The 27,594-nt window shown below is 45.0% G+C and overlaps 1 protein-coding gene across 2 annotated transcripts; it reads right to left on the bottom strand.

Moving 5' to 3' along the window:
- Nucleotides 1-6,702: 6,702 nt before the first annotated feature.
- LOC111949477 (bleomycin hydrolase) lies at nucleotides 6,703-27,067 on the bottom strand. Of its 2 annotated transcripts, none has more exons than XM_023966696.2 (12): nucleotides 26,911-27,067; nucleotides 21,667-21,864; nucleotides 20,614-20,723; nucleotides 20,194-20,335; nucleotides 18,964-19,052; nucleotides 18,584-18,676; nucleotides 11,958-12,113; nucleotides 11,409-11,567; nucleotides 11,225-11,292; nucleotides 10,743-10,860; nucleotides 10,170-10,242; nucleotides 6,703-7,019 (listed from the first exon to the last, which is right to left on the bottom strand). In XM_023966696.2, the coding sequence occupies exons 1-12, from the start codon at nucleotides 26,918-26,920 to the stop codon at nucleotides 6,868-6,870; spliced, it is 1,368 nt and encodes a 455-aa protein (XP_023822464.1). In that variant the 5' UTR covers nucleotides 26,921-27,067; the 3' UTR covers nucleotides 6,703-6,867. The 2 variants fall into 2 exon arrangements, with proteins under 2 accessions (XP_023822464.1, XP_023822465.1); XM_023966697.2 differs by having other exon boundaries at nucleotides 10,170-10,239.
- Between the last annotated feature and the right edge of the window lie 527 nt (nucleotides 27,068-27,594).

Raw genomic sequence — 27,594 nt, 5'->3', positions numbered from 1 at the left:
AGGTCAACAGTTATGAAAACTTAGGACACTACAGAGGCCTTTCTAACTGACTCTGAAAAAACAACCAAAAGAAAGATACTCAGGGTGCCTGCTCATCTTCTTGACACGTGCCTTTAGGCAATGCCTGCCAAAGGAGCATGAGGACTGCAGACGTGGCAGGGCAAAATTGCAATGTCCGTACTGTGAAGAAGCCTAAGACAGCGCTACAGGGAGACAGGACAGACAGCTTGACGTCACCCGGCAGTGGCAGACCAGGTGGAACAACACCTACACAGGATCAGTAACATCTGAAACAACTTGCCCGTAGTTCACCTAGGAACGCGACATGCGCTTCCATCAGTGCTCAGACTGTCCGCAATAGGCTGAGAGAGGCTGGACTGAGGGTTGTAGGCCTGTTGTATAGGCAAGGTCATCACCAAACGTCACCGGCAACACTGTCGCCTAGGGCACAAACCACCCGTCGCTGGACCAAACAGGACTGACAAAGAAAGGGCTCTGCTGACGAGTGGCGGTTTTGGTCTGCACCAGGGGTGATGGTGGGATTGCGTTTATCGTCGGAAGAAATGAGCAGTACACCGAGGCCTTTACTCTGGAGCGGGCATCGAGGTGGGAGGGTCCGACATGGTCTGGAGCGGTTGTGTCAAGGCATCATCGACTGGTAAAAGCTTTTGTTGTCATTGCAGGCAATCCTCAATGCTGTGGCGTTATAATTGCCTACCGTCTGTAAGCTGTTAGTGTCTTAACGACCGTTCCACAGGTGCATGTTCATTAATTGTTTATGGTTCATTGAACAAGCATGGGAAACCGTGTTTAAACCCTTTACAATGAAGATCTGTGAATGTATTTGAATTTGACGAATTATCTCTGAAAGACAGGGTCCTGAAAAAGGGCCGTTTCTTTTTTTGTTGAGTTTATTATATCATAGTTAACATTTTCACTCAGTATTTCATTCTATTCCTTGTACACAAACCCATATGAATGTGTGTTAATCTTAAGACTGCTGAAAGTCTGTGGAAATGGAGAAAAAGAAATCCTACAATAGGTTAGTTCCAAGGTGAGGATAGCTTAGAATGGTGGGTGAGAGGGAGAAAGAGAGATGTGTCCTACCTGGGGTGAAGAGGGATGCTGCTGGGACCAGCGACCAGCTCTGCTGTCCATAGACGTCCAGCTCACTCCCAGTCCCGTCTCAGCATCCCGGAGAGGCAGGGCACGGATACACACTGGACAGAGCTGGGCTTACCCAAGGCCACATTCTACTTTGCCTTGATTAGTTACACACACAAACACAGCTTTTGCCAGTGCAGGGATCTCTTGCTCCAAAATCCAAGACGCATATTTCTGAAGGGGAAAGAAACTGAGTGGCAGTGGAGCTATCCCTGACTCCTCTTACAACCACCTGCATAAGACTGTCATAAACTGTGTGTCTGTGCAATGAAGCCCCCTTTGTCAGGGTTAAGTCTCTAAGTTAGAGACTTCCAAGTCCAGTCACTAGAGGACCACAGAGAGAGAGTCAGACACAGAACACAACACCAGTGTGGTGGTGCTGCTGCGAGTGCGAGTCACTCCAATCTATTTCCAAGCTGCAGTAGGTTAATCCCCATCTCTCTCACAAACACACACACGAGAAGAGGCTGAGAAAGAAATAAAGCGGAACAATCCGTCCTCTACAAAGGGTTTTAAGTTGCTGTAAAACAAAGGCATTAGGACTTTGAACCCAGATAAATCCTTGGTAGTGACGTAAAGTCTCGGGAGTGGTGACGTCGGGACATCTATCAGTCCATAGGAGCCAGGGAAAGTAGTAGAACTGAAGGGTATAGTATTATAATATATAGTATTATAGTATTCGTCTTGAATAAGAAGGCTACGTGTTAAGTGTTGAATGAGATTCACCATCCAGACTCCCATCACGATCAGGTCAGTCATCGACAAAGCCCTGAAAAAAATGAAGTGGAATTTCTTGGAATCGCTCTCTGGGAACGTAGAGGGGCTAAACTACATATTTGCTGCTCAGTGCTGCCAAGGACAAGGTACAGCACCTAAAAACCCCTTAACAGCCTCTCTACTACATCCCAATCCTGGGCCCAGCTGGCCCCAAAGCCCCTCACATGGAAACTAACTCTGTGTGTGTGTCCATGACTGTGTGTGTGTGTGTGTGTAACGCTCAACTCTTAAAGCCACGGGTTCTAGCGGCCTATGTAAAAAAACATTCCATCACCTCCAAACTCAACGGCGCTAAACATACCAAACAAACTCAGCGGAGAGATTAACGTCAACTTCCCCGAGGAATAATGGAACGAGATCTGACAGCTTTACTGTGGTGCTCCTCTATTGTGTTAAGTCATTCAAGCCTCGGAGTAGGTGGGCTGATCTAGGATCAGGTCCCCCGTCRACTGTATACAGTGGCAAGAAAAAGTATGTGAACCCTTTGGAAATATCTGGATTTCTGCATAAATTGGTCATCAAATTTGATCTGATTTTCATCTAGGTCACAACAGACCAAAACAAACTACACAGTCTGCTTAAACTAATAACACACAAACAATTATACGTCTTCATGTCTTATTGAACACACTGTGGTAACATTCACGGTGCAGGGGTGGAAAAGTATGTGAACCCTTGGATTATATAAACTGGTTGGCCCTCCTTTGGCAGCAATAACCTTAACCAAACATTTTTGGCTCAAAGTCAAACAACAAATCAAATTTTATTTGTCACATACACATGGTTAGCAGATGTTAATGCGATGTAGCGAAATGCTTGTGCTTCTAGTTCCGACAATGCAAGTAATAACCAACAAGTAATCTAACCTAACAATTCCACAACTACCACCTTAACACACAAGTGTAAAGGGATAAAGAATATGTACATAAAGATATATGAATATGATGGTACAGAACGGCATAGGCAGATGCAGTAGATGGATATAGAGTACCAGTATAACATATGAGATGAGTAATGTAGGGTATATAAACATAAAAAGTGGCATAGTTTAAAGTGGCTAGTGATACATTATTACATAAAGATGGCCCAAGATGCAGTAGATCATATAGAGTACAGTATATACATATACATATGAGTGAGTAGTGTAGAGTATTGTAATCATTTTATTAAGTGGCATGTTTTAAAGTGGCTAGTGATACATTTTACATAATTTCCATCAATTCCCATTATTAAAGTGGCTGGAGTTGAGTCAGTATGTTGGCAGCGGCCACTAAATGTTAGTGGTGGCTGTTTTACAGTCTGATGGCCTTGAGATAGAAGCTGTTTTTCAGTCTCTCGGTCCTGCTTTGATGCACCGTACTGACCTCGCCTTCTGGATGATTACGGGTGAAACAGGCAGTGGCTCGGGTGGTTTTGTTCCTCTGATGATCTTTATGGCCTTCCTGTGACATCGCGGTGGTGTAGGTGTCCTGGAGGGCAGGTAGTTTGCCCCGTGATTGCGTTGTGCCAGACCTCACTACCCTCTGGAGAGCCTTACGGTTGTGGGCGGAGCGATGCCGTACCAGGCGGTGATACAGCCCGACAGGATGCTCTCGATTGTGCATCTGTAAAGTTTGTGAGTGCTTTTGGTGACAAGCCGAATTTCTTCAGCTCCTGAGGTTGAAGGTGCTCTGCGCCTTCCTTACACACCTGTCTGTGTTGGGTGGACCAATTCAGTTTGTCCGTGATGTTACACCGGAACTTACAACTTTCCACCTTCTCCACTACTGTCCCGTCGATGTGGATAGGGGGGTGCTCCCTCTGCTGTTTCCTGAAATCCACAATCATCTCCTTTGTTTTGTTTGACGTTGAGTGTGAGGTTATTTTCTGACACCACACTCGCAGGGCCCTCAGCCCTCGATCTCTCGTCGTTGTTGTAATCAAGCCTACACTGTAGTGTCGTCCGCAAACTTGATGATTGAGTTGGAGGGTGCATGCCACGCAGTCGGGGTGAAACAGGGAGTACAGGAGAGGGCTCAGAACGCACCCTTGTGGGGCCCCAGTGTTGAGGATCAGCGGGGTGGAGATGTTGTTACTGTGCGGATCAGACCTGCACAARGGTCAGGAGGAAATTTGGACCATTCCTCCTTTACATAACTGTTTCAATTCAGCAATAWTCTTGGGATGTCTGGTGTGAACRGCTCTCTTGAGGTCATGCTACAGCATTTCAAATCGGGTTGAGGTCAGGACTCTGACTGGGCCACTCCACAAGGCGTTTTTTGTTCTGCTGAAGCCATTCTGTTGTTGATTTACTTGTGTTTTGGGTTGTTGTCCTGTTGCATCACCCAACTTCTGTTGAGCTTCAATTGGCGGACAGATAGCCTTACATTCTCCAGCAAAATGTCTTGATAAACTTGGGAATTCATTTTTCTGTCAATGATAGCAAGCTGTCCAGGCCCTGAGGCAGCAAAGCAGCCCCAAACCATGATGCTCCCTCCACCATACTTTACAGTTGGGATGAGGTTTTGATGTTGGTGTGCTGTGCCTTTTTTCTCCACACATAGTGTTGTGTGTTCCTTCCAAACAACTCAACTGTAGTTTCATCTGTCCACAGAATATTTTGCCAGTGGCGCTGTGGAACATCCTCACAACATGCACTTTTGCAAACTTCAGACGTGCAGCAATGTTTTTTTATGGACAGCAGTGGCTTCTTCCGTGGTGTTCTCCCATGAACACCATTCTTGTTTAGTGTTTTACGTATCATAGACTCGTCAATAGAGATGTTAGCATGTTCTAGAGATTTCTGTAAGTCTTTAGCTGATACTCTAGGGTTCTTCTTAACCTCATTGAGCATTCTGCGCTGTGCTCTTGCAGGCATCTTTGCAGGACGGCCACTCCTAGGGAGAGTAGCAACAGTGTTGAACTTTCTCCATTTAAATACAATTTGTCTTACCATGGACTGATGAACACCAAGGCTTTTAGAGATACTTTTGTAACCCTTTCCAGCTTTATGTAAGTCAACAATTCTTAATCTTAGATCATCTCTTTTATTCAAGTAAAGGTTCACATCAGGCAATGCTTCTTGTGAATAGCAAACTCAGATTTTGTGAGTGTTTTACAAAGGGCAAGGCAGCTCTAACCAACATAACCTATCTTGTCTCATTGATTGGACTCCAGGTTAGCGGACTCCTGACTCCAATTAGCTTTAGGAGAAGACATTAGTCTTGGGGTTKTTTTTCCAACCTACACTGTTAATGGTTCAATTATGTATTCAATATAGACAAGAAAAATACATTKATTTGAGTGTTATTAGTTTAAGCAGACTGTGTTTGTTTGTCTATTGTTGTGACTTAGARGAAGATCAGATCAAATTTGATGACCAATTTATGCAGAACTCCAGGTAATTCCAAACGGTTCACATAATTTTTCTTGCCAGCACTCCTACTCTGAGAGGCTTTATGAATACAGGCCCTGGGTCGGTACTCACAAAGCATCTCAGAATAGGAGTGCTGATCTAGGACCAGGTCCCCAGTCACTATATTCATAAAAAAAAAAATATATGATCTGAAAGGCAAAACTGATCTGAGATCAGCACTCCTCCTCTGAGACGATCCATCGACATGATCCTAAGGTGAGAGGGCTGTCAATATGCACCTGTATGGTTCTCGCCTCCATGTGGTCCACTTATGCATTGCTCCCTACAGACAGGAGAAATCTGCACTGGAACATTCATAGCTATGACAAAGCATCAACATGGATGCTGCAGATAACAGCGGGCCAAACTAACAAAGCATAGAAAATGAGTCGTCCAAAGGGGATTATCAATAACAAGTCTTATGTGCCAACAGAGACATGGTGAAAAGTGAGACTTCAGGGGTTCTTGGAAACTCAATTACAGGCCGTTCCTGTGTTTTGTCGTTTCAGGAGATCTCTGGGACTTGTAATGATTTAATAGTTTAATAGTGGAGGGCTGTGGTAGGCTTCACACGGCCTGGGTTCCAGGGGACTGAGCTGACCCCTCCAGACACCTCACCTTCGAGCTCCAGCCAGCCCGTCTGTCATCCCTCATTCCAGGCAGAGCTCACAGTAAAGCAGGGCAGACGTCGAGTTCATAGGGGGAGCTTGTGCGTAATCACCGATGTCTCTATACACATCAACTGAGTGTGTGTGAGTTGAGATTCCCCTACTGCTTATTCACCAAAACATACTAGTCTGATCACCACCACTAAACTCTGACTGAACCGGTCATAGACGTGTTATTATGCTGCCCTGGACGCTGACGTGCTGAACCGGCACGTCCCTTTCTCAGAGAGGGGCTGTCAGTGATAACAACGATAACTCACCGGATTGGTGACTGGTACGCTTCTTCCTGACACCCCTGCCTAACTCACACACTTCACTCTAGCCTGGCCGCTCTAGGTTGACCTCTGACCTAGGGAAGCTAGCAGAGAGGAAGGGATGGCATTACGCTGGGCCTCAATCATACAGCTAGGACTGATGGTGTGGATGTGTGTGTGTGTGTGTGTCTGTCTCCTGGTGAAAGACTGGGATGGACTACTTACGTAGGATGTGACCCTCAACCAGCCCTAACAAAGAGATGGTACATACAGACCTTTTACCAACCTTTAAAACAACCCCAGAGCTTTCTACATCCCGCAGAATGTTTAAGAAGCCAGAGGACACAAAAAAAAAGAAGATTATTTGCAATAAACTCCACTGGTGCCTGGTGGCGGAGAGAAGTACAAGAGGACATGGACAAAACAAAATGGCCGAAAGAAGACGTGTGTTTTTCCAGTAAAAAAAACAAACTTTTATTATTTGTCTAGAGAACAGGCTGTGGTGGGTGGAAGTCTATGGAGGAGGAAAACCAGAGAGATGGGGCGGAGTCAAACAGACCAGGGTTGAGACCGGGCGGGTGAGATGGGGTGGCACCCTCTGTTTCCATAGTTACAAGGCCAAGGCTCCCATTGGGTCCCAGGCAGGAAGGACGATGGGCTCCTTCTGCATTACTTCCAGCACCTCGGGGGCCAGGTACTTCTTGTCCACGACCACTTCGTACACGTATTCAGAGAACCACTCGTCGGTCATGATTAGGTAACCTGCACACACACAGAGATACATTGGGTTTATTCATAAAGTTAAAGACCTGATGAAGGTGTATTGATATTGTTGGTATAAGATCCATTCAATCAGTGGAGCGTCAAGATCACCTATGAGCTGCTGGAGTTTATTTTGAATAATCATTAGTCTTGATTAACACCCATCTCTAAGACCAGGCGGTCTGAAATCCATTAGCTAACAGCAGTACCAGTGACTCACTCTGTACTTCAGTGGACTGCCCTATACTGAAAGCAATGAGTGTGAGTGTTCTGAAGTGTGAGTTCTGATAAGAGGGGCGTCCCGTCAGCACCCCTGGACTCAGGCCTATTGTTCCACAGGGAGAGGGAAGGATGGACCCCCACCCTGGACCACCCCACCCTGTCTGTTCCACACAACACCTGGGTTCAAATATGATTTGAAATCTTTCAAATGCATGGGTAGGACTGGTTTGCTTGAGCCTGCATGGAGTGCCAGGTGGGCTGGGTTTGCACTTTTGGGACATTTATATTGGTTCCATTGCACCAGGCAAGCCAAGCTAAAGTATTTGAAATGTCAAATAGTATTTGAACCCAGGTCTGTCCCACACTTCAATTGTCAACTCGCACACGCCAGCCCGATAAATCTCCAGATTGCAAGGGAGGGACTGACCGACACACATCCTTTTATTAATGAACACAGCATTAGGCCACTTTATCCTGCCCCCCAAAAGAACTGCCACTTCCTCCTGCTCTAAAACATTTTCATAACAAGCCCAGAAACACAACCTTCAGTATACATGATCCTAATCACAGACCGTGGCCCTGAGAACACGTACACACATAGGCCACGGCCTCTCTCTCACAGACAGGGTGACAGAGTACATCAAATCATAAAGAACAGCATATAAAACACTTGATATGAAGAGATTAGACCGGCGAGAGAAGGATTTTTAATGACAATAAAAGGCATTCCTCATACATTGTTCTAATTTATCTACAAGGGCAATAGGCCTGTCTGAACAAACTAACAACCCAGAGTATAGACAGACAGGAACAGATGCAATCTGTCCACATGGCGATAGGAGGAGACTTGGGATTTGAGCAGGCACGGACGGGCGGGTTCATTTTGGCACGCAGCAGAAAACATATATTTTTTTTAAACAAACTTTTCTTATTGGACAAGTCCAGGCAGTCCCTCCCTGTTTCAGACTGTTTTCCTCCGTTTGGTGCCTAATGAACAGAGCTGGGCACTAGACCAGGTTGTGACTGTTGTTTGACTTTCCTCTCATCTCTGGACCCATGCAGAGCATTCAGAGCGCATCACTGCCCCGCTGAAAAGTTGAGTTATCGATGACGTCGCGGGGACCACGTAAAAACGTGCCTGAGCTCAAAACAACACCCCTGGTTCTGTGTGTGTTCAATCTGCGTCTTCTTCCTTTCCAGGAAAGACGTGTGTGTGTGTGTGTGTCGGGTGGTGGTTTCGTATAGCGTCATTATTTGTCTTACTGGGTACTGCAGATGTGTCCTACGCCGTCTTACAGGGAGAGCTGTGGATGGAGTTTATTCAGATGAGCTGTCCTGCCTAAGATAGACTAGTACAGCTGAAATGTCGTCAACAACACAGGCCAGCATGTGCCGTTTCCATCGTCGCCTTAGTTCACGAGAATGAGACAATTATTTTCCAAACCTATCTGCGATGACATCACCACCCTACATGTAATAGCAGATTGTAATAGCAGATAGAAAGAGTATGTTAACAAGGGAATCGCAATAGCCAGTACTAATGTTGTTTCTCACTACACCGAAGTAGCTGTAAAAGGGGTCGTGTAGAATCCGAGAGGTGCGTTGAAGAGGGCATCTGTAGCCTATAAACAGTCTGTCACAAGGGAATATCACGTCAGATTGTCCCACATTTCCCATATTTGTATAATACCGCGTAAAAATACAAATAGTGCACTCTAAGGCCATAATAATTTATCTTGAGAAAAGCCCTGGTGTTTGAAAAGGTTGTGCAGTTTGCACCAGGCACCACGGTGTTAACCTAATTAGGCGGGATCCTCTTGAGGGAAACAAAATATTACAGGCAATTGGAGAGATGTTAACCCTCGAAACCTTACAAACACACATTTTCTCCGTCCGTCGTGGCGTTGACAAGTCATCCCCCCCAGTCTCCAGCTGTCAAACAAACAGTGCTCTCCACCGCCGCCCTCCATATCGTTTGTTTTCAATAACTTTATTAATACATCCGAGGGAAACGAGAGCGGATATGAAGGCTTTCTCCCATCTGCGTGGATGTTTATGGAATGGGATATGCGTGAAGTACAGTTGATTTGAAGAGGCTTTGGTGGTAGGACTTTTTTATAGTCTCAATATGCAGATGACATGAAGTCGTTGACCCGAATGTTGGACTACATAACAGAAACCCAAATAATCTGCACTGGAATGTAGAGGGATGGAGACAGAGAAGAGAGAGTGGGGGAGGAGGGAGAGAGAGGCGGGGTGGGAATGGCAGATAACTACACATTTTGATTAAAAAGCCATGCAGTCCCAACGTAAGGTGGGTTCAGTATTTGTTTCCTTTCAAATGTTTTAGCGGCTCTTGATGGAAGAAAAATACTATTTGAACCCAGGCCTGTGGTTTGACAGTGTCGGAGTCTTCCACACAGAGGAAGTCTGGAGGCTGAAACAAAATGGCGTACTGCTGTGTTGTGAGAGGGACAAAGGGCTGTTGTCTGAGAGGGGGAAAAAGACCCCGTTGATGTGCTTTCTCTCCCTCCTGGGTTCATAGCCTTAACAGACAAAGCTACGGTAGGGGGCCAGACATGAGGATGCCGCAAAACTAACCCCAAACCAAAACCAGCCCTGCACACCAGAAGTCAATTATAAATTCATAACAACGCCAGGCGGGTGGGGAGGGAGCATTTTTTCCCTAATCCTACTTCAAATTCAATTGACCTGACAGGAAATTCAACTGTCCCTGTGATTGTACACTAAGCCCTGTGGTGTGAGAGAGGGAAGAGAGACGAGGGGTCTGGGCTTTCACATAGCTCGGCTCAGACGGACCTAGAGGGGCTCTCGTGGTGAGAGAGGCCAACAGACGTCACAAGGCTGTGTGAGAACGGGCCCTCTCCTCCTCTGACCTCTGACCTCTGGCCGACTCAGCGCTCTCACCTTTATTCCCACGGTCGTCCCCCCAGGAGTTCTCCACCCTCCACTTCTCATAGCCTCCGTCCTTTTCATCCTGCTAGAGAGAGGGATGAAGAGAGAGAGAGAGGGATGAAGAGAGAGACAGAAGAGAGAAATCAAAAGGTGTACGATTTTGTACTACCCGATAAGGAGGCGGATGCACCAAACAAATGGAGAAGTCCAAACAAGTCTGTGTTTTCTGCTTTACGCCTGTCATTCATGGAGTACATGGTACATGATGATATATACAGCAGATTATACAATATGTTCATCAGGAAGAGAGGAGTGCAGGATTCCCAGTGGGGTACAGGGCAGGACTGGTAACTCCTATGTTGTGTAGCCTAGGGCCCAAATACTGTCCAGCTGTTCTGAGGGGAAGGAGGAGACAGCTGGGGTCACTTACAGGGGGGGGGGGGGGGGGGGGGGGTTGACAGCCATTTTAACTCCTGCAACCGATTCATACGACTGTAAACACACACTGGATGCCTTTGGTGCAGAGTCACTGGGAAACACTCAAATGCGGTGCGTGTGTACAGTGTGTGTGTGTGTGTGTGCTACCTTGTCGGTGACAGCGGTGAGAATCATGGCGTGTGTCATGAGGGAGTCTCCGAAGATCAGTCTCTCTGCCTTGGACAGGTTCTTTACGGACACCCCGAACACCAACTCATGGTTGAACCTGAGAGACGGGGAACACAGGGAGAGACAGGATGAGATCTCACACACACACATCTGATTGATAGTGAGTTATACATGTGATGTTGCTGCATGTATGCTGCCCTACCAAGCAAAAAGGCAGTAGCTGCTCATAGCGTGGAACTGAGAAAAATGGCTTTTATTTACCTTGGTTTCATAGTAACCTAGTGCAGTTACTGCTAATATGACTCCCATTTTCTCAAAAACACAATACGAGGCAGGATTTGTCCACATAATTAAGCATGTATTTAAACGTAGCAAAAATAACAACTCATTTTTCGACCAAATGAGCAGTTACTGCCTTTTTTGCTTGGTAGGGCAGTACGCTTCTCTCTCATAATACTCACACATTCATGTCATTGATGCCCAGTTTGCCATGGAAATGCTTGCCCACGTCACAACCGAACCACACAGCCTACGAGAGAGAGAAACAGACGTCATAGGCAGTCTCCCTGCATACTCACTCAGCTCTCAAAAACACAGCCTTTGTCTAACTTCCCAGACACGTTCACACACACACACACACAGTACCTCTCCCTCTTTGATGGAGTCCGCGGCGGCCTTTTTGAGTAGCTGGATGGGCTGGTTGTTGTACAGCGTGTTGTGTCCTCCCACCATGTTGCCCAGGAACTCAACGCTATACAGCTTCTCATAGGGGTTCTGAGGCCGCGGGTCATTCACCAGACAGACCTGTGGTGGCGGGGGAGCGAGACCAGGGGTCAGACTCAGCTCATCAAGTAACACAGGGAGAGAGGGTATGATTGTAGAGAGGTTGTTATTCCTGGTCTAATATAGGGCGCCGTGCTTTTTGCAAAATTCTCAAAACTATAATGAATAATGAATTATTCCCGTGTGGCTCAGTTGGTAGAGCATGGAGCTTGCAACGCCAGGGTTGTGGGTTCATTCCCCACGGGGGGACCAGGATGAATATGTATGAACTTTCCAATTTGTAAGTCGCTCTGGATAAGAGCGTCTGCTAAATGACTTAAATGTAAATGTAAATGTAATTATGATCAACTCCGGTCTGCATGACACAAAGCCTATACTGATATTCTATTAAAATCAATCAATAAAGCTGGCCTTGTCCTGGATGTTGTAGAGGGGCTTGACCAGTTCCTTGTAGAACTGCTGAGGGGACAGGGGGCCCATACGGTGGAAGTTCTTGTCCTTGTCTCTGTACTCCCAACAAACGGAGTCAGGAGGGCTGCCTAGACACACACTCGCCACCCGGAAGACCTGTACGCAGCACACACACACGAGAAAAAACAGAAAAACAGGCCAGATTTTTTTTTTTTTTTAATACGTAGGTTAGTCACGCATTACTACTTACTATAAGACACAGACAGCACATTGATATCCCTCACATAGTCTCGAAAAGCACCATTGTAAAACTCAAAACTCGGGGACGAAAAAGAGCTTAACAGTAGTGTGAGGAGGATATCCGCCCTGCCAAAGCCCATTCCCTCTTACTCTGCCTGGCTGTAGCGCTCGTTCTTCCTGTCGTTGTGGCTCCTGACTGTGTTCCCCTGGTGTTCCTCTGGCCTCCATCAGTCTGTTTTGACAGGGTTCTCAGAATAAGCCTTCCTTAAACTGATACAGCAATCTCAGGAATGTCCCTCTAAACTTACACATACCCGTCCTATTATCTAACCGGGTGTTCTGGTGGTTTGAGAACTCCCTGCATTTTCTGTCTTTGATAATGCGGCGGGCTGACGATCACAAACAGGCTTAAAAATAGCACGCTACCTCCCAAACTGGCACGTAGGAAGTCCAACCGCTAGTATACGAGCCCACATACGCAATACACACAGACACATACCTCTATATATTTACGAGGACTTCCCATTGACTCCCACTATTTTCATTTATTTTCAGCAAAAGAAAGTCCAGACAAACTAAACTCCTCATAGGGTGAAAATAGAGATGGGGAATTATTTTTGGCCCCGGAGCCATTCACCAAAGCATAGACACTCAGGGGCCGTTGCTGCTGCACTTTTCCACTGTGTCAACTACATTAACTACTAATAGCATTCCTGTGTTCAGGGTGATCGTAGTCAACTATTCCCACACAGGCCCTTGTTGTAAATGAAGAATGTGATATTTGACTGACTCAACTGGTTAAATAAAGGTTAAATAAATACAAATATTTTCAACAAGACAGCACACCCAGTCACATTCCCACCTTCCCAGACCCTCACCTTTCCCAACACACAGACAAGACAGCACCTTGAAGACTCCAGGTTTGTTTTCACTGTCCCGTTGCCCCACGGCGCAGACTAAATGCCAGCGGTGCCCATCCCTGCCCTGAATTTAACCAGCACGGGGCCCAGATGCCCCGAACACACAAACAGGCCCCTTCACCCCCGTGCCCTCGGCCCCTGTCCCACCTCACATCCCTCTCTCCTCGGCAGGTTAAATAAACGCCTATCCCGTCCAAACACAACAGAGCACCCATGTAGACCCGGTGAAACGAGGCTACGCTCTTCACAAAACAATGAGCCAGAGCCCCACTGACGTCAGCAGGCTGCAGCAGCACAGCCCTCAGTGAGTCAATATTGAATCACCTGCCTCCAAAACGGATGTAGAGACAGACGAAGATGAGCACGAGACACTGGGTGGGCTGGGCACGTCTCCATTAGAATCATGTATATAGCACTACCGCCAAGACTCTGGGTACTGTCTCTTCTGTCCTGTACCTGCTAAAAATGTTGATTATTAGTGGACCTTTTTCCATTGTATTCCTTCACTGTGTTCAACCACGGTTAATTTCTCAGCACTAGTACAGTCCTCCTCACTACTAGGCTACCAAATCTCTTATAGATATCCCTCCCGCTCTTCCTCTCAGGACACAGAGAGCCATCCATCAGCATGGACAAGCAGAGGCTGACAGGGCCATGTGTGGGGAGCAGGCAGGCAGGCGGCCCACCCTCCCTTCCTGCCGCCACCCTACCCTGGCCCTTCCACCGAGGACAGACACACTGCGTTTAGGATGGAAGGGGGAGAGGGGGCGATTTACGACTGCTGGACCATGTTAGACCAGTTTCTTTAGAGACTGCTTGCCTTCTTTTTAATGTCTGTGTCACTGTCTGTATATCTTCTGACGTACACTAAGTAGCTCCTCTCCCTCCCACTCCAAAACACTGCTTCAGTGGGTGGAGCTGGTGAACGAACGCAAAACACAACAGAAAGAATCCCACGACTGCAGTCTGTCGGGGACTGGTTGCTGTGGGTTTGTAAGCCGTTTGGTTTCTGAGCGCAGACGGGCGTCTTCAAGGCCACCTGGCTTCTGATTTTCTGCCCGGCCAGGGTTGAATTAGGGCCTTATCTGAGATGGCGGCTGGGATCCCCTGTTATTGACAGGAAGCCGGAGTGACCAGTGTTTGTAGCGGGAAATTGCATCGCCTGCACCAGAGAACATTAATAGCCTGGGATAAACATGAAAACACACTTTGTAATAAGAAAGTGTCCGTCTTCATGAAGGCCGAACCAGACAGTAACACGGGACTGATTAACAGTAGTCCAAGACCTGGCTCGTTTCTTACTAGACAAGTTTAAGGTAGAAGATATTCCACTTCCTGACCGTTTTTATTCGTTTGGTGCCTAATGAACAAGGCCCTGTACTTATAAGCTACAGAAAAGCCCTGCAAACCCAATTAATTTGAACAGTCTCAGCAATTAATAGATTAAGGAAGCTCTTCTAGATCCACAGCCAGCCCCCCCCCAGCAACCTGTGGGGCAACGCAGATCATATTCTTGTGTCATGTGACATGGACGAAGCCCAGGTGTGGGTAATAAGGCCTGTAAATGGCCGAGGCATCCGGCGAGGCTGCGTGTCTCAGCGGATCAGTACCTACATAGCATGTGTTTGCATGCTTGGCAGTAAACACTGGAGCACCTGCAGCACAACAGCCAGTTAGCATCAATGCTAAAGCAACACACACGCTCCATCCTTTCCTCCTCGGCTCACGCATGCCTGTTTGCTTGTTGATTTACCTCCCATTGCCCAAACAGAGAGAAATCAGCTCGTTAGGAGAGAAATAAACAAACAAAACAACAGCACGCCACACTAAAACACCTTGTGCTGGTAACTGTGAAGGGCGGAACCTGCCAAGGCCAGTACTCACACAAAGCGTCTCAGAGCAGGAGTGCTGATCTAGGATCAGTTTTTTTCATTTTGAATCACAATGAATAAAAAGGATGGACCTGATCCTGGATCAGCCCTCCAACTCACACACGCTTTGCGACTACGGGCCTGCTGCTTTCGAGTCAAAGCCCTGGGAAACAGAGCCTAGATGAAACTGTAATGCAAGTGACCCGTTCGAGAGAGCAGCTGGGGTAGAAGAAACGGACTGGGGTTGATTGAGACTTTCTGGCCTTGTAAACAGAAAACACATGGGGTCATTACAGATTGTAACAATGTTGTTAAATTAAGAAATATGAGTTTATGAAGTGTGGCAGGCAGCTTTTCAGCGCTGGCAAACGAGCCCACACAATAACAAACCCACCCACAGCGACCTGCTGCTTCAGCCAGCGCTGAGCCAACACACTTGGCTACGTCCCAAATGGGAACCTATTCCCTTTATAGTGCACTACTTCTGACCAGAGCCCTCTGTGTCCTGGTCAACAGTAGTGCACTATATAGGGAAAAGGTTCACATTTGGGACGTAACCACTCTAAAACGTATCATGTCACTCAACTCACTGTCCAATCAAATACTCCTTACAATCTACAAACACAGCACTCATACTGAACACAATCACATGTGCCTGAAGGAGAATTTCTATTCAGAATGTGCGACGCCCAGATAGCCACGTTCTATACAGTAGAAGCAGCATAGGACTGTTTACGATTCAGTCTGCATGACGCAGTGCAACATGTACCGGACCGAATGAGCAGAGAGGACGTGAGGAACGTGTGTGTGTGTGTAACACAGTACGTGTGGTCGTGTGCTAGCAGTCGGAGGTGGTTTACATGTATACGTGTGTGTGTGTGTGTGTGTAACACAGTACGTGTGGTCGTGTGCTAGCAGTCGGAGGTGGTTTACATGTATATGTGTGTGTGTGTGTGTGTGTAACACAGTACGTTGTGGTCGTGTGCTAGCAGTCGGAGGTGGTTTACATGTATACGTGTGTGTGTGTAACACAGTACGTGTGGTCGTGTGCTAGCAGTCGGAGGTGGTTTACATGTATACGTGTGTGTGTGTGTGTGTGTAACACAGTACGTGTGGCCGTGTGCTAGCAGTCGGAGGTGGTTTACATGTATACGTGTGTGTGTGTGTGTGTGTAACACAGTACGTGTGGCCGTGTGCTAGCAGTCGGAGGTGGTTTACATGTATACGTGTGTGTGAACTTGTAACCGACAGTGTACATGTCTGTGCTTCTGCAGAGAACAGGACATTAAAAGGGAGGCCCCAGGTCTTTGAAGCTGGTGTGTAGCATGGTGGTGCAGCCTGGCCTCTCTGGCCTGTCATGTGGAGCCTGGACGGGAGAGAGTGATGGTCTCCAGCCCACCGTCACACTCCTCACACAGGGAGCGTGCACAATCTCAGACCCTCCCCACCTAAAGTAGGCCTGACATCCCCTGGCTTAATGAGGGCCGGGTCTGGGGGCTTTGATCAGCTCTCACACACACACTAACCCTAAACGTAACCGCAGACACACGCACCACTTCTAAGCATACATAGAAACACACACACACACACACATGTGCAAGTACACACCACAACCTCTCATACTTGGTGTTTACATGGTTTGTGTGTGCAGTCGTATGAACCCAGAACACTGCAATGAGTGACAGTTCTATAGAAGACACATGCAACACTCCGAAAAGGACTACAATACTCTATAATTGAACATGACATGTTTTAAATGACCTGGGGCCGCGTCCCAAATGACACCCTCTTACCTAAATAGTGCACTATGAAGAGAATAGGGAGCTATTTGGGACGTACGCCTACTGTGTCAACACAACATGTTGAGGGACGAGCACACAGAGAAGTTAATTAATGAAAAAGGACCCGACTAACTGATCACATCTGACAGAGTGTATTCCAGCCTAATTAATTATGGCTAATTTGTTGGCTCGCTAGCTAGTATCTAAATCATGGCACAACAGTGATGTTTCACTTGTCGCAAAAGATGCCAAGTATAAATAGAAGCCCGGAAGCGCAGTCAACGCGCCCTTCTCCGTACGGACGCCCACGGGACGAGAGGAAAGGCACTGGTTACAACCCCCTCCTCACCCTCCCGGGTCAACATCCCCCCTTTCTCTCTCTCTCTCTCTTCACACTCCCCCTGGCTGCCAGAGCTGCGTTACACTAAACAAACTACTACCAGGTACACAAACACTTTAACTTTAAAAAAACATCTCTTGGTCATAGAAGAGGTGCAACGATGGAGAGCTGGAAGTGTTGCACAATCAGAACGTACTGTAGCTAGCGTACTGTAGCTAGCGTACTGTAGCTAGCGTACTGTAGCTAGCGTACTGTAGCTAGCGTACTGTAGCTAGCGTACTGTAGCTAGCGTAGGGCATCCAGAGCGGTAAGGGTAGTAGACACAGAATCTGTTTAAAGAAGCAGTCAGGGGCATGCAAACAAAACCACTCCACACAAAAGCTACATCCTTTATGTAATGTTCTCTCTTTGGCTGTGTGATATTGACTGACTGGCCTCGCGCTCGCTCGCACGCACACGCTCGCTCACACACACGCTCCTCTGTCTTAAGTGGTGCTGGGAATGTTGAGACATTATGGCTTCCTCTCACAGTGAAATTGCCTTACGCCATTTAATGTCAGGAGCGTTGTGATAAAGATCTTGTTTACGGAACATTCTGCCATCAGGTCCGTGAGGCGTGTGTGAGTGCACGTGGACACGCACGCACGTGAGCACACACACACACTCTCTCTCTCTTTGCTGCCAGAAGTATAGAATCACAAGCCGTCACCAGTGGATTATAAACAATACAGACCCTATCACTACAGCCATTGTTGCTAAATGTGTAAGAGTTGGGTTACGCAATGTTATCCAGCGCTGGGAGAGGCTTGTGATTATTGTCCTAATTCATTACTACCGATAAAGCAGTTTAACAAAAGAAACAGTCATCGGTATTTGGACATTTATAGCAGTTCCTTTTCTAAGCCTACTTATGTCATCCTGATTTGAGGTAGAAAACTAATTAGGGGAAATATAGCTACAACCAATTCCAACAGCGGTGGATATGTAGCTATCAGGCCTAGATATCAATCTGAACAGAGGAGGGTCGACCCAACTGACAGTTACACTTTAGACTTGATCGAGGAATCAGTGGTGTGCTGAAAGTCAATACAATATCAAGTCAACGGTATTAGATTGGGTAGTGTACTATTTACACACACACACACACCTTTCGAATCAACCTGTAGCCTTCGGTGTGCAGCTACAACAGGCGACAGATAGATTTGAATTGAATGGCCAATATCTAATCTGAAAACAAATATTGTCTAATAATAACGGGAGCCGTAATGGTTATTGTCCTTGGCTACCCAGTACCTGCCGTGTTAAATACATACAGGCGTGTTACAGCATGTGACCCATTTCCTCCCTGGATGGAGCACAGATCTATGTGCTGTTATACAGCCCCCTCTGGAGAAAATGATGCAGTCCTACAACATTATTGAAGTACTGAGGAAAACAGTGTGTGTGTGTCTCTCTTTCCCGAACATGCGCTTACCTCCTCAATCATGGTGTCCATGGCGTCAGACAGCTCGGGTTTCGTGGAATCACTGGCCACCATGTTCCGCAGTCTTAGACAGTATTCTCTCAGCTGAAAGCCAGGGAACATTGGCATGACATACGACACAGCTAACTTTATTACCTCGTGACATTGCGGAGCATGTTGGGTTAGGGTTAGTTATCTGGGTCTTCTATAAGAAAACAGACGACGCCTAAATAAAAGGTGGATTCTACGCTCTTTCCGTGGTGTTTCAGTAGAGTGTATATGCTTGCACTGCCTTGTCTTGGTATGAAACAGGAGGACTAGGTTTCGGTGTTGTATTTCTACACAAGACATCATTATGAATCAGAATGTTGTAAAAATGTGAGTAAACCTACCTTGTGATTGAGGATGTCATTCATTCTCCGTGAGGCCTCGGAGCTGTGAGACTCTGGGAAGCATTTCTTTGGGATAACTCCGTACTTTTCTGATGATCGGGGAAAGGTAATAATAAACATAAATATATACACACCATTTAGCAGATGCTTTTATCCAAAAGCGACTTACAGTCATGCGTATATAGATTTTACATATGGGAGAACCCAGCAGGAATCGAACACACAACCCTGGCGTTCCAAGCACCATGCTCTACCAACTGAGCCACAGAGGACCACAACGTTAAGGCTTTGCCCATTGGCTCTGGTCAAAAGTAATGCACTATATAGGGAATAGGATGCTAGCTGGGACGCAGATTTGATCTGAACCACAAACCTGACTCATTAAAACAGTGGAAGGGGAAGAGCAAGCAGATTACGTAAAGTGTCACATTTACCATGCAGTTACATAGAACGTCTAATTACAAATAATTACACAGTTACACAGAACGTCTAATTACAATTACAAATAATTACACAGAACGTCTAATTACAAATAATTACACAGAACGTCTAATTACAAATAATTACACAGACACGTCTAATTACAAAAAATTACACAGAACGTCTAATTACCAAAGAATTACACAGTTACACAGAACGTCTAATTACAAAGAATTACACAGAACGTCTAATTACAATTAACAATTAATTACACAGAACGTCTAATTACAATAATTACACAGAACGTCTAATTACAATAATTACACAGACGTCTAATTACAAATAATTACACAGAACGTCTAATTACAAATAATTAACACAGAACGTCTAATTACAAATAATTACACAGAACGTCTAATTACAAAATAATTACACACGTTACACAGAACGTCTAATTACAAAGAATTACACAGAACGTCTAATTACAAAGAATTACACAGAACGTCTAATTACAAAGAATTACACAGCAACTACAACATTAGTAACTCACTTGAAACAGAATCTAGACAGTTCCAGTATAAATGGTGCTTATTTTCTGCAGTAAAACAGCCACCACCGAGTAGTTGCAGTCTAGTTACACTGTGAGTCCTAAATGGCACCCTATTCCCTACATATGGCCCCTGGTCAGACGTAGTACCTGATATAGGGAATAAGGTGCCATTCAGGACTCAGCCATGACATAATGACATAGCATAATGCAAGCGTTGCAGCAACACTCCCCCGATTGGGCAATAACAGGTGTGAACTGACCAATGAGGTTGACCAGCATATCCCACTGGCCGCCGTCGTTGGTGGGATTGGAGAGCAGGAACTGGACCAGTCTGCCGTCCACAGGCTCTTTCCTCTGGGCTGTCTCCACACAGGCCTGCAGGAAGTAGTAGCACCGCTCCACCTGAAGGGAGGGGAGAAAAGGGAAATGATTGGGGGGGTGTCACGGTGACGTCCAATCGGTATAATATTGTCCAGTGTACAGAGCGCCACACACAAAGGGGGTTTAAGGCAGACAATGAGTCTAATAGTACTAGAAATACACACTGACAAGCACACCAACACCGTTTACACCCTACCGCTGAAATGTAAACAAACACTGTGTATATTCCAGCGGCTGTTGCTAAAAGTTGCTCAAATTAATACATGTGATTTTAATAAGACGAACAAACGTGGTCTTACCTTGTCCCAGAAGAAGAGGTAGGACTGACTGAACTCAAACTCTTCGATGTTGAACTTTTTCATGAAGGGAAGGCGCATGACGTTGAGGCACGAGAAGATCCAACATCTCCCTGAAACACACAAATCAGCACAGATGACTATGGAACCGTGTATATGGGAGCAACTGTTAAGACATACGTGTGCTTCAATGGTTGCTTGCCAGATGGCTCCCTATCCCTTATACATAGACACATAGTTAGGCCTCTGTGTGGTCTGGTCATTACAGAAAACCATTTAAAATGATGCATCAACAACAACAAAAAACGCAGCAATGAGAGCAGTGTGTTTGGGGACGGCCGGGTTGTCAGTCAGAAAAGTTGGGGAGGTAGGCTAATCAACTTTTGATACAATGTATCCATCTTCAACCATTCGAAAAAGGAAGAACGATGCTTCGCCGATCTCCTGTCTCCCCACTCCACGGTTGAGTCCCAAATGGCACCTTATTCACTATATGGTGCACTACCCTATATAGTGGCGTCAGGCTAATGGGGATCCTAATGAATCAACCATTTTTACTAGCGCCGATAGGGCTCTGGTCAAACGTAGTGCACCATGTAGGAACTAGACTGCCACATCTTTGCTCAGGTGCCGAGGCCTATTCAGTTCATTTCAGTTTGGAAGCAGCATCTAACACTACTGTGCAGCCTTTGTACATGGCCAGGCCTCTGAAGTAGTTGCAGATGCTGGGTGTCAAATATATTGGCACCCTTAAATTCAATTTCTTCAACCCCAAAAATTGGGAAATTGAAAAACGTTGTGTTTATACGTGTATTTGTTTGATTTACAGCTGCAAAAGGACTTTTTATTTTATTTATTCTAAACTGAAATTGAGATTTTTCACTTCAATTTCAAAAATGGCCTGTACTAAATAATCTGTAATTTAGGTGGCTACAGGGGGGGGGGAAAGCAAAAAAAAGCCATTCAACCAGTTTGAAAAGAAAAAACAGAACATTCTGTTTCATTGCACTCCATTGTAAAGTGCAAGGGTGCACTTGACCGTATCTGTAAGTGTACCTGAGTTTTTCTGGTTGGTGATAGGCTTGCCCTCTGTGGGGATGGAGTGCTGGAATATGTGCACGGTGTCCTGGACCGTCTGCCTGTGCAGACACACCTCCAGCGGGTCGATGCACGTGGACACATTCTGGGCCAGCAGGTACCTGGGCTCTGCCCGCAAACGCTTCACAAAGGAGGCAATCTTCTCCTGACTCAGACCTGAGGAGGACAAGCGAGAGGTCGTAATTTTTAAGGAGACAGGGTTAGCCCGGTTACCGGTCTGTTTATGCTCTCTTGCCAACTTCAGAATGGAATTCTCATGCCAGACATTGTTTGGTGTGACAAGGAGTTGGCAAGAGAGCAGAAACAGATCTGGGACCAGGCTAGGACAGGGTTTATTAGAAATGGAAACAGTCTGGAAGAAACAAAGTGGTAAAGAGCTGTAATATAGGGAGGATGTTATTTGTGTTTGACCTGGCAAAGAGACAATGGGTTCCTAATTGTAGCGGGACAGGACTAATAAAGTTGTACTGTATTACTGTATTGAATTGTCAACAAAGTGGCAAAAGGATCTTTCAACTGCCTTGCCCCGCCCTCGTCCACACCAGACAAGGTGGTACAAAACAGTTCAAATTCAAATATGCCCGAGCTCACAAAAGTGTTCTCATCCTATTTTCACAGGAATTATCCATATAAAGTGCCTTCAGAAAGTATTCATACCCCTTGACTTATTCCACATTTTGTTGTGTTACGGTCTGATTTCAAAATGGATTAGATAAATGTTTTTACTCACCCATCTACACACAAAACATCATGATGACAAAGTAAAAACATATTTTTAGAAATGTTTGCATATGTATTGAAAATGAAATAAGTACTCACACCCCTGAGTCAATACTTAGTAGAAGCACCTTTGGCAGCAATTATAGTTGAGTGTCTTTCTGGGTAAGTCTCTAAGAGCTTTCTAGACGTGGATAATACAACATTTGCCCAGAATTGTTTTCAAACTTCTTCCAAATTGGTTGTTGATCATTGCTTGACAAGATCTGAAGATGATTGTTTTAGATTTTCAAGTAGATGTCAGAACTGTAACTCGGCCACTCAGGAACATTCAATGTGTTTGGGCTGACCCCATTTAGTCGACTGATCAATTGTTTGGTCGACCGAGATTTCTTTAGTCGAGCAGTAGCAACAACAAAAAAAATCCTAGTGTACCTGTCTGATTCGCACCTGTCTGAGTGTACTGAACCATTGTGGAGGCCGTGGGGATGACAAAGTCCATCACTCTAAGACATGTGCAACTGAAATTGTATATGGTAATATTACGTAAGAACAATTGTGCAACACTAATAAAAAAGTATATTATTTTATAACGAAATGTGCTTTCTCCCGCGATGGATAGCGGTCGCTGTCCTCGGGTTCTGAAACATCAGTGAGCTGTTGAATTGGCTTCTTTTCCCAGACCATGTTGCCATGTGCATAATAGCAAAGTTAACCAGCATATTAGTGTTGAGAACAATGCGGCAAAGGCAACAGCGGAGTCAGGAGGCGAGAAAACAGCGCTTGCCTTAAATGTCTAAGAAAAGTGAGGAGAGAAGAAACCCAAAGTGAATTGTCTATAATCAATAGCCTAACTTTTAAATGTGTCTGGCTTAATAAATCATCTATAAATAAAGTATATGGAAAAATACACGTGTTACAATTTCGACCAACAATTGGTCGAAAGAACAGACGACTCTTGGTCGACCAAGCCCTACTGTGTTCTAGGTAAACAATTACAGTGTAGATTTGGCCATGTGTTTTAGGTTACTGTCCTTCTGAAAGTTAAATTCATCTCCCAGTGTCTAGTGGAAAGCAGACTGAACCAGGTTTTCCTCTAGGAGTTTGCCTGTGCTTATGTCTATTCCATTTATTTTTTATCCTGAAAATCTACCCACTCCTTAACAATTACAAGCATACCCATAACATGATGCAGCCACTGCCATGCCTGAAAATATGGAGAGTGGTACTCAGTAATATGTTGTATTGGATTTACCCCAAACATAACATTCTGTATTCAGGAAAAAAAGTGAATCGCTTTGTCACATTTTTTGCAGTATTCCTTTAGTGCCTTGTTACAAACAGGATGCATGTTCTGGAATATTTTTATTCTATGCAGGCTTCCTTCTTTTCACTCAATTAGGTTAGTATTGTGGAGTAACTACAATGTTGTTAATCCATCCTCAGTTTACTCGTATCACAGCCATTAAACTCTGTAACTGTTTTAAAGTCACCATTGGCCGTATGGTGAAATCCCTGAACGGTTTCCTTCCTTTCCGGCAACTGAATTGGGAAGGACACCTGTATCTTTGGATTGACTGGGTGTATTGATATACCATCCAAAGTGTAATTAATAACTTTACCATGCTCAAAGGGGATATTCAACGTCTGTTTTTTTTACCCATCTACCAATAGGTTCCCTTCTTTGTGAGGCATTGGAAAACCTCACTGGTCTTTGTGGTTGAATCTGTTGATCGGCTGAGGGACTTACAGTTAATTGTATGTGTGTGGTACAGAGATAAGGTAGTCATGAAAAAGAATTAAACACTATTATTGCACATAGAGTGCATGCACCTTATTATGCAACTTTTTTACTCCTGAACTTATTTAGGCTTGCCATAACAAATGTGCTCCGCAAAATTAATATCAGCCTGCGCAGAGAAGCACGAGATTGAACTTCACTCAACTTTCTAGAGTTTTCCCCGTCAGTTAACATTATGAACATTTCCCTTTACGGTTGGAATTGTGATCGAATCAATGCGATATTAGCCACTTTCAATACAACATACAGAAACAAAATGAACTATGCAGGACTTAGTATGCAAAACTATGCAAGAGATTTTGTTGTAGGCAGAACACATCTGAGTAGGATTCTATTGTATTGACAAGCACGACTCAGGCCCGCTCTCTACACAGACCGGTGCGCCATAACCAATTCAGAGCTGCAGTAGGCCTATATGCAAATCGGCCATTGCCATATATGGATATGTGCCATTCACTTTGAACTGGACTGTGTTTACAGCATGAGCTGTCGTGAGTAGATGTGCTTGTTGAGATCAAAGTGAGAGCTATATGTAGCCACGTGTGCACATTTGTTCATATCCTTTGCTAGTTTGTGAGTTATTAGCCCAGTTATAGATCATTTTTAGTCAGCAATGGGGGAGTGATTCTTTCCTACAAGAGCACAAAACACGTGCAATTCTAGCCACCTTTGAAAAGTGAGTCAAGAGCTTTTTTTGTCTTAAAGGGGCAGTGTTGTATTTTGAGATATGCTTGAATAAGCTAAGAAGCCAATAGGCAGAGGGTAGCATAATTTGCCTGATAGCCCACTTGACCACTGTTACCATTGTAACTTAAAGCAGGTACAGCCTCTGTGTTCACAGTAAACACGTGCAGGAAGTTGCACCAAACTTTCACAATGTTCAAGTTTGCACTCAGCAGGCCTGAAATTTGCTCAGTGCCTAAAAATGTAGGGAACATTGGTGTAGGCTAGTGACAAAATAATAATCTATTTAACCCACTTTAAATTCAGACTAACAACAAAATGTGGAAAAAGTCAAGGGGTGTGAATACTTTTTGAAGGCACTGTACTATATATGTGAAACTAGAACTCTGTAGTAGTGCTACACTGATAAAATAATACTGGTGTGTCATTCCATCAAATATTCAACAGCAATTAAAAACGGAGAAGACCATTGCTTAATCATGCATACTGCCTGCCTCAAGCCCTATTGCTTCTGGTCCTTTAGGCTATTTTCCATGACAATTTTTTTTAATATACTGGCCATTCCTGGGGTGATTTCACTAGTCCACACCGTAGTAAAGCATAGCAAACATTGTGCAACAGAAAATATTTTGGAACAAAACGTGTGTTATTATTTTTGACAAATTGAGGTAGATCCCTCCCTGTTTCCTACAGGGATTGACAAACTCACATGCCTCAATTCTCCATCTTTACCACTTCTCCAAGTTGGAGAAGTCATACCTTATTCCCTGCTGTCAGCTTGCTACAGTAAATGGATAATAGAGACCCTATTATGAAGACACTGATTTAATCAGTGTACATAACCAAGGGGGGTGTGTCGCCATACAAACGCAGGGATAGGCTGAGAGCCCATTCCAACGCAGCCTCCACAGAATGGAAAAGCTTGAATGGGAATGACTGTCAGTGTCACTTTAGTTTTGTATGGAAAGGTGCCAAACTGGTGTATAGCGTGACTTGCAACTTTACATAGGAGTTGTTATATAGCTTTTATGACTGACGTAGCATCTTTTCTAGTCTTTGGGTGCAAGTCTTTCAGAGATCAAAAAGGTACCAAATCACACCATAAGATCAAAGTCTATCACTATAAACCCGTTGTCATATAGTGTCAAACATCCTTCCCAATCTGGTAGCCTAATGTTTTTTGGTGCCAGGGAGGGCATATCCTGACAGCTTTGCACAAATCAAAGTATTGGGTTGGTCGTGCACTGCCTGCTTGTTGACAAACACTGCTTCCCACTTTATTAAAGGGAAGGCAGGAAAGCTAGCCCTTAAAAGCTTAAGGTCGCTGGTTCGAATCCCGAGCCGGCAAGGTGGAAAAGCTTCCGTTATGCCCTTGAGCAAGGCAGTTTAGCCCCAACAACAACTGGTCCCCGGGCGCCGATGACGTGGACGTCGATTAAGGCAGCTCCCCGCACCTCTCTGATTCAGAGGGTTTGGGTTAAATCCCCTATCGGTTTTTCCTTTATTGACTAGCACTGGATAATGCTCACCTAAAACGTTGGTTAGAAAGAAGGCAGCTCAACTTGCTTGCTATGTTAACTGACTGACTGGCTAGCTAACACAGTTAGCTGCCAAGCCGATAGTTGGCTAACGTTACATAGTTAGCGAACGTTAGCTAGCTAGCTAGCAACCATAAACTTTTCTGGCATTGATAGCTGGGAAGACGTTGGGTGGCTGTGCTGATGTTGGTCGGCTAACGTTAGCAAGCTAGCTAACAATATCTGTCATGTCATTAGCAAAGTGAAAATACACATAAGCAACTGGCTGGTTAGCTAAGCTATGTTACCTAACTTAGCTAACTGGCTAGCTAATGGTCTATCTGAAAAGTGATATAAAGCTAGCTAGCTAGTCGGCTAACGTTAGCTAGCTTGCTAGACACTAGCCGGGAACGCAAATTAACCTCACATGCTGGCTATACAAGTGACAATGAATGAAATAAGAGCAAGTAACCCATTACATACCAGTCTCCATGTTTACGAAGAGGGTTAGCAAGTGTTTCTAAATGTCTTTAAAAGTCACCGGCTCTTTGTTTATCTCATTCGCCGACAGTCAGTCCGATCAGAGTTCCAACCGGAAACAGGAAACATAATTGTTACAATGTAACCCCGTGTCCCACCCGTGTCTGTCCTAGCTGTGGAGTTACATCATATACCAATTGAATGTATTATTTTGATAGGTTTATAATCCTGATTTTAAAGGAGTTATTCATTAAATGAAATGAAATTGAGTTTCAGTCAGAACTGTTTAGGATTTGATTAATATTAACAGAAAATTGCAATTGAATGGACTGGTTAGTTTTGGCACTAATTGTTCCTCTAAAATAGAAATAAACACCCTTGGCATAACAGTTTCAACAGCTTACTGTACCTGTACACAGCCAATCTGTAAATAGCACACCCAACTACCTCATCCCCATATTGTTACTTATCCTCTTGCTTTTTTGCACCCCAGTATCTCACATCATCATCTGCACATCTATCACTCCAGTGTTAATGCTAAATTGTAATTATTTCGCCTCCATGGCCTATTTATTGCCTTTACCTCCCTACTCTTCTACATTTGCACACACTGTACGTAGATTTTTCTATTGTGTTATTGACTGTATGTTTGTTTATGTGTAACTCTGTGTTGTTGTTTTGTCGTGC

The sequence above is a fragment of the Salvelinus sp. IW2-2015 genome, linkage group LG22 (genome assembly GCF_002910315.2).
Source record: "Salvelinus sp. IW2-2015 linkage group LG22, ASM291031v2, whole genome shotgun sequence".
In the NCBI taxonomy this organism is placed as follows: domain Eukaryota; kingdom Metazoa; phylum Chordata; class Actinopteri; order Salmoniformes; family Salmonidae; genus Salvelinus; species Salvelinus sp. IW2-2015.
Note: the sequence above shows the minus strand (reverse complement) of the source record. Positions and strands in the feature narration are given on the sequence as shown.